Source organism: Castor canadensis, chromosome 1, assembly GCF_047511655.1.
Source record: "Castor canadensis chromosome 1, mCasCan1.hap1v2, whole genome shotgun sequence".
NCBI lineage: Eukaryota > Metazoa > Chordata > Mammalia > Rodentia > Castoridae > Castor > Castor canadensis.
The window spans coordinates 184,962,725-184,975,471 of NC_133386.1; the positions used below are offsets into that span (position 1 = coordinate 184,962,725).

Below are 12,747 nucleotides of genomic sequence, written 5' to 3' on the forward strand. Positions count from 1 at the left end.
AACTTCACACTTACAGAAATGTAGTTATAAGAAGAAAGAAGTCAATTTTGTAAGGCAAACATTTGTGGGATATTGATGAATGTAAGATATGAAATAATTTTGTAGATAAAATATGAATGTGGAGATTTTGGAAGTTTTGCTTCAATTTGAGATCACACATTCCCTCTGCTTTGATGATTCAGTTTTTTCATTTGTAAATTAAAACAAGATGAATTCATGTCTTGTCATAATTCTGATACAATATGGAAAGATATTTTAGCTTTTATAAAGCTTGACACTTACACTATGCTTTTTAAAATCATTTTCTTAAATATAAATATGCATAAAAATTAGCAAGAGAAGCTTTTTCAAAGTATTACAGTGAAAATTTTCTATTTGACACTCATCTCAGTGACTCTAATAAGACAGGAAGACTTAATCATGTTTATAAAGTCTGAGATAGTTTATTTATATCTGATATAGAATTAGGAGTTACTTCTTGAGGTTTCTTGACAAAGTATGACAAACAGATAGGGCATAAGAGTGAGGGTAATTCCATAGAGAGTCACCAATGGGCATGTCTTCTTTTCTGCTCAATCAAAATGTACTCTCAGACATCATAGTACTAGCAATACCAATCCAAAGATGCAGATCTATTGAACTTACTTCCCCATTTCCTAGAGGGAACAATACCCTGATTTACAAGCTAGTTAAAGGTAGTCTTCCAAAGAGTGTTACATTTCTATTTACTTGTTTTTTAAAAATTTTCTTGACTTTATATCTTATTGCAAATAATTATGTTCATATAATTATTAATAAAGATATAATTCAAATTTGGACATATATTTTGTCATTTGTATAGTCATGTTTTATCATGCTTATGTTGTCAAGTGACATCTGTAGCAAATTTATTAATTGTAAAATATTTCAATTTCTCCTAGTAACCTAGGACTACTAAAATGTTGGTAACCAACATTACCGAAATGCCAATTGAACATTATGCATAAAAGCACTAAGTGTTCTTTTCTGTCTCTCTTTAATTTTGCCAGCCCCAAAGTAGAAGAACATGCAGAAGGCATTCATACATTAGGTATTAATATTGGGCATAAGTGTTATAAAGACAAAATGTATGCATTTCCTAGGACTGGGTGTCTAAAAAAGGCATAGAAACACTCAGGTGCTTTTCCTGTTCCTTTTCCTTGCTTCACCATTAGCTGTCCAAATTAACATAGCAGAGATTGATTCTTACTATCCTTTCCCATCAAACAGAGGTTCTAATTGTCAAATAGTTCCTTTATCCCTAAGATACAGCATAAGAAATGAGGATCTGGTATTGCTGACTTAATCACTTCAAGAAGTTGTGAATCCAATATTGATAATAAAGCTATTCTGACCACATTGTAGTAACCCACACTGAATGTATCTATCCCATCATACACTTTAATTCAAACACATTTCAATGATTTTCATTTCAAATGTTTCATTGTAGAATCTAGTATTGGCATACAAGTTGAAAGAAATCATAATACACAGCGGTAGAAAAAATACACACAAAAAGTCATCTACCATTTTCATTCCTACTAGTTTAATGAATAGAATCTTGCAGAATTCTCCCAACAACTATTGCTTAACTTTCCAGTTTGTGTTCTATGTTGATTTTGACCAGATAAAGTGAAGCGAATCCCAATGTATTCAGTTTTCAGGCAGTGTAACTGTTGTCATAATACTATTTGGCCTGTAGTAATTGCAATAAATGTTCAAAGAATTTTCAGAAACTTATTGTCAATGTAAGAAGAGGGAATTAAAATATTTCGCTTTTTATCTGAAAGAATACAATACAGAGCTGGTTTCCAACTTAAACAATTCAGGAACTACATTTTATTACATCAGAAGTCTGACAAAATCACATTTTTTTTCCTCAAAATCTCTGGGTGTTATCTCTTTCCAAGTAAACTCATTATGCATACTGTGGATTTTTGCTCATCCTCGTTCTGTGGAATTTTTTTTATTACATCTCCTTATTATCCTTCCTTAATTTTGTGTTGGTCAAAATGGAATTCTCTGAAATTTCTATATCTTCCTCACTAATAGTTGTTCAGATATGCACATAAAATGCTACTCACTCTAATACACCCTGAATATTTCATCCATTTGATGATCAGGGTTTGATTTAAGCATGCTAGTTCGTTACTTCATTACCTGCCTATGCTTTTATGGTTTATGCTGGTTCCAGCCCAACAGGTGGATTATGATGCTTCAAATGTCACAGTGGTGTCTAATGATAAAGAGGGTTTTCTATGGAGTATGACAGGTTAAATTATATTAAATTTGTTCTTCCTTCCCTTTGCTATTTCCTATTTCCTAGTTTATCTTAAAGTGTACCAGAAGAAAAAAAATTGCCTTCAAAGGAATGATGAAATCAAATGAATGAAATATGATGATGAATATGAATTAAGAGATACATATTTTAGTAAATAAAACCACATGGACACATTGTCAGAGTGGGAGGTGTTTTTAGTAGGAATATTATCTGGATAATCTATGAAAGCTTTTGCTGAAGAGATGATAGTTATACTTGTTGCTAAGTCTCAGATAAAATGGTCAGTGGAGAAACAGCAAAAGGTAATAGCAAAGGAAAAGTTATCAGCCATTGGGAGATACAGAGCACTCAGGGAATGAGACTTTCTAGGTGCATTTATGAAGCAAAATGTTGGCACAGTGTAGAGGCTTGGATGGCTATGGTTAGGGTCCTAACTATTGTGTTTTCCACTGGGGTGTTATTTCTTTGTATTTATAAATGAGTATATAAGGTGTCCAGTTTCCTTTAAAGTTACAGATAAGAGACAAAAAAGAGAGAGAGAATACAAAAGGTGAAAGGAGAGGGATCTTTGCCAGTAAAAGCTTTATAACCTGGCTTTCATAACATGTAGCTAGGATGATAACTTACTTTTCTAAGCTTTTCTACTAAGACTTTCAATTCTGGTTAACTTGTCTTTTCATTATTGATTTTCTTATTTGCCAGTGAAAGCATCTTCCTTCTCATTTCCACTAAAAGTGATTTTTATTTCTCTCTTCCAAAATGACCTCAAATTTACTCACAACAAAAGAGTTATCTTATTTCTCTTTTCATCATTGGCTCCATATTTTCAAGTTTTATTTATTTCATTTATTAAATTCTTTAAGGATTTGGAAATGTCATGCTGAGATTCTGATCTCCATGGAAAATTAGTAGGAGCCTCAGTGCCTACATAATTTCAACCACTTACAAAAAGAACTTCATATTTTAACACAGTTATACAGCTATACTGGGACTGAGAAACAGTGGGAATTACTATTTTTGAATCATAGCAGAACTTGGAAAACTTGTCTTTATAATCATAATGAAAGTAAACACAGCAATTGGACATAATGCATAGCCCATCTTCTATGTACTTTATACATTTTGAATTGTTGAGTCTTCACAGAAACCCTACAAAGTTGTTTTTAATTATTCATATTTTACATATTAATTTCAACAGATTTTGTAGTAGGGAGAGTTTTGAAACTTGGCAGTATGGTTTTAAATTATTCACTGCTTTCTTAGGATGATCAAATCCTTATTTTCTGTGCATCTCTAAGAACATGGATGGGAACTTATTGTCCTTTAATTAAATTTATAGTTCATTGCATTACACAATTTTATATTCTTCATTGTACACTCCTAACTGTCTATTACTTGTAGGAGTAGGTGGAGGGCAGGGATGTGGAAATTGCCAGAACTACACATTTCAGCGGTGCAGTGATTATGGCCTAACAAATTCAAGGGAAGACATAGTCAGAAGATGTACAGTTCTATATATATGTTAAAACATTTGATATAATCATTTTGACATGACTACAAAAGAAATAGTTTTTGCACTTCTACATATTCCAGTCATCAGATTTATGTCTTTGATCATTGTTAAAGGGAGATTCATAGGAAGCTACTATACATGAATAATTTCATCAATTATGCAGCATCATGAAAAATTATGTAAAATGTAGTAATGAAGTGGTACTAGGGAACTGCAGAGGGAAAATTTCAACATGAGCAGTCTATACAAAGAACAATAAGGTATAATTCCCAGGCCTGATAGAGTGGAGGAATGCCTGGATAGTAAGAAAAACCCTTCAGGTACTCTGATTGGACAGTAAATTAGTAATCATTATGTCCTCTCTGTACACAGTTCTAAATATTCCTCAGTAAATCCGTACACTTGCTACTGGCTCAAGAATTTTGTAACACACTAGTCAAATGGCATATACAGACATACACATGCACATACACACCTGATTGTATAAATGGACTCCCATAAAAATTTTCCTGGTTCTTTATACCCAAGGGGAGGTACTGATTTTTTATTTTCATAGGCAATAATTTTTTTATGCATTATTAATTTCTCTCCCTTCCCACCATAGCAAAAAACAAAACAATTTTCCCAGAAATCGACAAGCCAATTCTAAAAAGGTTACAGATTTTTGCCTGTATATCAATACCAGCTTTGGTAATAAAAATAATGTAACAACAAAGATGGAGGACTAGACTTATTGATAACAGGACATCTCTTAAAACAGTGATTCATTTAAATTTTGCTGTATGCTGAGTAAAAACAAATTCTACAGAAGAGAAGAAATTGCCCAGAAATGGAGGCATCCCCCTCCAGACACTTATAATAAGCTTTGTTATTTTACAAATGAGGTAACTGCATTTTAAGTCAGTGGGAAATTATGAAATATTGGTTATATTCTAGAATGACACATTGACTCTGACTCATTTTTATAGACTATAAGAACAATAGTCTTTTGGGGGCTTAACTTTCTCATGTATCACTAAAATTATGTACTACCATGGGGTAGGCATAAAAACAGGTAGGATGAAATGTTTAAAAACTATATAAAGGAACAAATTGTTTGGTATGGGCCTTGTCTGAAAGGGCCTGGCCAGCAACTTCCAATTTTTCCCTGAAGCAACAGTCTTAATGGTACGTTCTCTTTATAAAAACAGATGTGCTATATTATATTTTACAAAAAAATGTGTTAAGAGAAAATTTCTTTTACTTTCTATAAAGGTTGTTTTTAGTGTTAAAGTTATGGATTCTCAAGATCAACTTCTGAGGAAACAACATAATGTTTGAGTTAATATATACCTCCTTGTATATTTTATATTAGATAATGTTCTTTAATTAGCAGTCCTTGCTACCCTAATTACATAAAATACATATTTTCAATAAGGATTGATGAATGCATTATTTGTTATAAAATGCAAGTCTTATATTTAGTAAGTGCTCATGTATTTTGCTGGAATTCTGCATCACATTCCTTATACAGAACACTTGATTGCTGAAAATGCTGAGAAGAGAAAGCATCTTTAATTAACCCAAGTGACATTAAAAGACAAATAGAAAAAGGAAACTTCTAATTGTCTGGGGACACAGAAGTTTTGGAAACACTTGAGCAAATGAAACCAAGAAAAATTGTCTTGGAAAATCACATGGACATATATTTTACAAAACCTCAGGAGAAGTAAAAATCAATTTTTCAGGTTCATGAACTGTAAATGAAATATCTTTAAATTCTAGTTTGAAATCATGTGAGAAAGTCTTTCTTCTTAATTTGTCACTTATTCATGAGCTCATGTTAAACACAGTGTTTGAAAACAATGGGAACCTTCTCCACCTTTATTGCCAGAGAATCTGTTCCTATCTCTCTTAGATGTAGATGGAAGAGTTAGAAATAACCTTCACATTTTGCAAAACACTGAATGACTTTTCTCCACAGATAATACAAGACAGCCAGGACCATATTGTTCAAGGAACTGGTATGTGGTGAGAGTTGTAATTCACTAACACATTTTTCATGCATTTTAGAGAGGATTTTAAATTGTGATGTTGTGTGTGTGTTTTGGCAATGCTATGAAGTTTAATGCAAGATATGGGTCTAAGTATAACTGTGTGCACCTGGGCTATTTATAAAAAATTTTTGCTCTGAGATTCATAATATTTAATAAGAATTATCATATTACTATGGTCAGGTGATGTGAAAGTGAATAAAATACTATATCTGAAATGATTCAGCAAGTTATAATTAAGTTTGGAGTCAGTAGTGATTGTTATAAAATAATGCTAGTTATTTTATTTTTGTGAGTGGTATGGATCACTTATTACTTAAAGCCTAATTAAATAATACCTAATTTCTGCTTTTTATATTCAACAAAATTAAGCCAGTTCATCTTTTCATGCGTGTTGAGGAATAAATTTTATAATTTATTCAGGCTTTCAACCAATGAATACAAAATATTCCTAAAAACATCTACAACTTTTTCATTGAGGATAATCAACTTTATCATTGTCTGTTTTATTCATGTATTTATTATTTAATTGTTATCATATTACTGTTTGCTGGGATTGCATTGTGACATTTACTGAAGTTCTTACAGCATATCATTTTTTAATTGAACCTCTCCATCATTGTCCTTTACACCCTCTTCCCCCATTCCTAGTATAGTTTCAACATGTCTCATTTTTCCATTTCCATTAAGGAATACTCAAAATTCCCACTACATGCATCCTCCTACACCCTTTCCTCATTGTCAATTTTGGTTGATAAATAGTAATTGAACTTATTGCATGCTACGATATGATAGTTTAAGAAGTGCATACACTGTATAATGATGAACAGATCAAGATTATTATCTCACATGGTTATCATTTCTTTGAGTTGGGAATATTTGAAATGATCTCTACTAGATTTTTTTAGATGTAGAATTAATTATTTTCATGGTTTGTTGCATTAGTGTGCATTAGAAGTTGTTAATCCAGGGGTAAGGGTTTCACTCATGAGGTTGTATCAAGAGCTCTGATGTATGAACACAATAAACATAAGTCTTGCAGAACCACTTACAAATGTATTGATATAAAATATGGTATTTCCTATTTCCCCACCATCACACTAATCAAAGGCATGTATTAATACCTTATGTATTATTACATATTAGTGTTTTGTTTAACAAATCATGCCATAGTAAGTTATGATATTCTTATTTATGTAGAGATCGCCATTAACAAATATTTTAAATGTCTAGAAAGTTTTAGTGTTATTCATATGGCATCATATCCCAATGTGAAATTTTAACATTTGTCAATATTTTATAAATCATTATTAGGGTTGGATTTAATAGTATAAAAAAATATATAAGCATGTTTCTGATTCTGGTATTTTTACTAATATATTTTCCAAAAGTATTATAAGAATGGACCAATTTCTTGCACTTTCAGCATAATTTTAAAATGACATTTTAATCTTATAACTGATCAATTTTTCCTGACTTTTTTGCATATACAAACTGCTTAAAGTAATAATTACCTCAGTATTAACATCTTCCTTTTGATTTATATCTTGGAATATGTCAATAATTACCAATTTGTTGCTCATGTCTAAGGAAGCTTGAAATATGGGTAGTGTTTTTTTCACAGGCACGTAGTTATGAAGCAATGTAGTATGAATTGCTAGATTTTAGATAGCAGAAACCGAACAGATTCATTCTTTCTAACTAATGTTTGATTTGAACTAACTATACATTATCAGAAATAAGATTATAGAGTGCTACAATATATTTCTCACCTTGTTTTCCTTAATATTGCATTATACTGGCGTGGGTTCATTTGTCAAGATGATGAAGCAAACACATAGATTTTGCTATTAACTAACCAATTGATTTTATTTCCATTGAAGTAAATTTTCCAATATTATATTTTAGTGTAGTAGGAGTCAATCTAGAATAACACAGTGCTTTATTAAAACCACCTTTTAGAAGATTTAAAATCACAATCCAAATAATTGTAAAACATGAGCACATGGTTTATTACTTAAATATTGATGTTTCACATGAATTTTGAAAGTTCCTTTATTTGAAAAGAGAAGTTAATGATTTGTTTGATGCTAATGAGAATTTAAATCAACAAATGGTATTCCTCTTACACTGGCTGTGATAAAATGGTGAGAAAAGAAGAGTTTGTTAGACTAATATGTCTTTGTCTTCCTTTTAACCTCCCTCTCAACTTGGTGTTCTGTGTACAATGAGTCTACCTGAAACAGGAGTGGAAGCAGGTGGGTCTGAGGGCATCAATAATCAATAATATTCTAGGCAGTGGGTCCTAAGAATTGCATTCTTTACATTATTGCATTTAGTCATTGTGACTACAGGTATTATTTATTAAGTTATGTCACATTTTAAATGATGAATTAAAAGCAAAACCTCAATATTTTATATTTGCTTATGCACCTAGTATAGAGTTAGGCACTTTTCCATAGATCTTTCTTTCTTATAGAGAATGAATTATTTCATTTCAGTACTTAATTTCAAAGTTTAAAAGAAATATTCAATGAGGAGTTGTGATTTTCAAACAAAGAGCACGTTATTCTTCTGTTTGTATATGAGTTTGAGTCAGGCATGATCAATGAAAAATATCCTTTTCTTCATAACTTGGTTTTGGTTTCAGAATGCTTTTGGATAATTCACTTTAGGAACCACTACAAAATGATAAAAAGCTGCTTTTCAAATAAATACTATTTATTTTCTCTACTACTTAAAGATTCAGTCCTTTCCCCATATTAAAACTCTGGCTTTTTGATATTGTCAATAATTTATCTTCCTCTCGTTTTTGCCTGTTCTCCATCTATTGCCTTGAACATATTCCTAATTTTGTATTCTCAATGATAATAACATAACTCAAAAAGATTGCATGATGATGCAGCAATTTTTGATGAAAATGACATTATTAAGTAGTCTGAATCAAAGAAGTTTTTTTGTAATTACAGATTTAAATGAGCAGTGATTTATCTTCAACTATTCCTTGGGAATCATGCAAAATCAGAGTTTTGTTACTGAGTTTATTCTCCTGGGACTTTCACAAAATCCAAAAGTTCAAAAAATAGTATTTGTTTTATTTTTTATTGTCTACATTGCAACTGTTGGGGGCAACATGTTAATTGTGCTGACCATCGTCTACAGTCCTTCACTGCTGGGTTCCCCCATGTACTTTTTCTTGGCATTCCTGTCCTTCCTGGATGCATGCTTCTCCTCTGTCATCTCACCAAAGATGATTGTGGACTCACTCTATGAGAGGAAGACCATTTCCTTTGAAGGCTGCATGATGCAGCCCTTTGCCGAACACTTCCTTGCTGGTATGGAGTTGATTATCCTCACAGCCATGGCCTATGACCGTTATGTGGCCATTTGCAAGCCCTTGCACTACTCTTCCATCATGCCTTGGAGACTGTGTGGCACTCTGATGGGGGTAGCCTGCACAGGAGGTTTCTTGCATTCCATCATACAAATTCTTTTCACCTTCCAGCTGCCCTTTTGTGGCCCCAATATCATTGATCATTTTATATGTGACTTGTATCCATTACTGAAGCTTGCTTGCACAGACACTCACATCTTTGGCCTTTTGATTGTTGCTAACAGTGGATCTATTTGCATTATAATATTTTCCTTATTGCTTGTCTCCTATGCTGTCATCTTGTTCTCTCTTAGAACCCACAGTTCTGAAGGGCAAAGGAAAGCTCTCTCCACCTGTGGATCACACATTGCTGTTGTGGTTTTGTTTTTTTGTCCCATGCATATTTATATATGCAAGACCTCCATCTGCTTTCTCTTTTGACAAAATAGTGGCAATACTTTACACCATCCTAACTCCTTTGCTTAATCCTATGATTTACACTTTCAGGAATAAGGACATGAAAAATGCCATGAAGAAATTGTGGAAGAGACTGGTGATAGTTTCTACTTAAAAATAATATATTAAACATAAAATAAATACAAGGAATACAGAAATTAGTATTTATTTATACAAACACTTTATTTGAAATGTATTACAGGAAATGTATTATAGGAAAAGACATAATTCTAGAGACAAAAATCTAACATAATTCTAGAGTCAGGATATTAACTTTCAACTTGATATCACATTTTTACTTTAAATAGTCAACTCAATATCTTAATATGTAACTTAAAGAAAATTTTAGGTCAGCCAAGCTCAAAAGACCAAAAATCATATGTTCTCCCTCATATGCAGACTTTAGATCTAAGGTAAATGCAGCAATGAGGTTGGACTTGGATCACATGACAAGGGGAGAGCACATTTGGGTGATATAGAATAGGTAGAAAACCCAAAACATTATAGCATTTGATGTACCACTCCAGAGGAACTAATACAGAAACCTTAAAGCAACAGAGGTTATCATGAGAAGGGGATCAGTAACCAGGGTAAAGATCAGTTAGAGATAAATCAACATGGGTCATAACACATGTACACAAAAGCAATGCTAGGAACATTTCTGTATAGCTATCCTTAACTCAACTAGCAAAAATGCTTTGTCTTCCTTATTAGGCTTGTCTCTTTTCTTCAACAAAACTAGTGATAAAGGTAGAACAGGACCTGCCTGGAACTGAGGGGGAAGGGGAGACAGGGTGGGGGAGAGGGGCAGGGGGGAGAAATGACACAATGTATGCACATGTGACTAAAAGAATTAAAAAAACTTAAAAAAAAGAAATTTTTATTTTATGATATCTTAATACAATAAATTAGGAAGATACTTTATCTTTAAAAATCCTTGGGTTCGCACTAAAGATTTTGAAAAATCTTGTTATAAGAATATAAGCATGTATTAAGAATTAAGCAAAATAAACTATTTCGAGGAAAAAGAAGATTTTATGCAGCACTGATCACAGTCACTCTGGTGACATACATCAGCACTTAGCAAAGGCAGAGATCAATTTATAGAACCTCAACTACAGGTGTTCTTGTATAAGACCTTCTTTTTAAGGTTGGGCTGTTAACATCTGGTATAGAATTTGAGTTTCTTCTTGACAGATAAAGCCTGATTTCCAAGTTCTACCTATGGATGAGTTGCTCTTGAGCTCGTTGACCACCTCATTCCAATCAACCATGCAAAAAAGAGGTGGGGCAGATTACACAAGGAGTGAACTTGGAGTAACTGTTTTATTGTAATCAATGGGAATTCTTGTGACACTGCACCAAACTAAAGCTATACATGTAGTGAGTTTACTCTCCTCATCCCCTGTAGTGGGAATGAAAGTCAGAGAAATCAGTCACTTAAAAGAGGATTTCAAAAGAGCATTACATTTGAATTGACTAGTTTTGATTTTCTACTCAAAGGAGAGCATCCCAATTTAAACATATATTCTTTGCCATTTCTGTACTTATATTTTATTACTCTCAGGTTGTCAAACACCATTGGCAGTAAATATATCTGCAGTAAAATATTTCAATTTCCATTAGTAAATTGATAGAAATAACAGGCCAGTTGAGCATTGTGGGGAAAATGCTGAATTTTTGTTTTGTTTTGTTTTTTTCCTCTTAATTTTATATGTCTGGTCTGATTTTTACATTCACAGAACGTGCAGAATAAACATAAGTTTTTACTGATCTCCCACTGGAAAATTAAGGATTAAGATTTGGATTTAAAACATCTTCTGGACAAAATTTGTGCTTGTCATAAGGCACAGACATGCCAGGGTGCTGTTCCTGCTTCTTTTCCTTGTTTCTCTTTTTTCACCCAGATAGCAGTGGTTACTTCTTAATGTCCTTTGCCTTCACACAGAGATTTTTGTTGTCAAGTGGTTCATTTATCCCTGAGAACAACTTTTGTTGGTAAAATGAATAGGAAGGAAATAGGGGGTGATGACAACACTATAACTTTAGGACACTATATTACTTATTTTTGATGTTTTAACACTAATTTTGGAAATTCTTTCATATGAGAAATGGTGTTGACTTGTTTGAATCTAATGAGTACTTTAATCCAAAAAATGGTTATTTTTCTTAGACTACTATATCTAAAGCAAGTAGAGAGAAAAAAAATTATTTATCAGATTAATATAGGACACTTTCTTTAAAACTTACACTCAATTTGGGTGTTTTTGTGCAATGAGACTATAGGAAACAAAAGTGGATGCAGGTGGGGCTGAGGGCAGCAATAATGTATCCAAGGATAAATAAAGACATTTGAAAGTGCTATGCTTTTAAAATTACCATTTTTGCACTGAAACCTATCAAACAAAATAGCTTTATTTGCAAATAAATAAGAAGATGAGTAAAAGCACTTACCAGCCTTGGTCATGCTAAAGTAGGAATTAGGAGTAAAAATGCTCTCATTTCTTCTTTGCTAATGGCTGCGGCAGTTTGTGCTCAACACACATCATCTTCTCCTGTGCTTCTGACTGCATCAGTGTTTTTACATGTGTGGCTATACTGACTCTCACAAAAATATCTATTGTATAATCTTTCAAGTTAAACCCACTTACAGAAGTGAAACTTGAGGCTTTTAGAATTTTAAGAACTTTAAGTAACCCGATCCATGCCTTAGAAAAAGAGAAGAGACTGGAGAGCCTACATGTGAGTACAGGTTGTAAGCCAATATTCTTGCTTATTTCTATGCATTGTCTTTCCATTTGGGGCCACTGCGCTATTATATTGTTCTTATTTATAACAAATCACTAGTGTCTGATCCAATGACTTTGTAAAGTTTCTGTGATAGCATTTGAGTAGATACAGAGCTCATAGTGCAGACAGCTGGTAGGAAAAAATCCAACAACAAATGAAAAAAGCTAGTGTAAAGTGAGCAGGAAAACAGATACTAATGTACATTATCATATGATATGATATTGCACATTATAATAATTGCTGATTCTTTAAAACATTGTTTAATTTCACATTTTCCTTTGTA

General features: G+C 32.5%; 1 protein-coding gene across 1 annotated transcript; it reads left to right on the forward strand.

Annotated features, from left to right (window-relative positions):
* The first annotated feature begins 8,858 nt into the window (after positions 1–8,858).
* LOC109676216 (olfactory receptor 4C15-like) lies at positions 8,859–9,789 on the forward strand. The gene is given in 2 exon segments (XM_020152700.2): positions 8,859–9,602; positions 9,604–9,789. Coding segments are annotated over 2 exon segments (930 nt in total).
* The last annotated feature ends 2,958 nt before the right edge of the window (positions 9,790–12,747 follow it).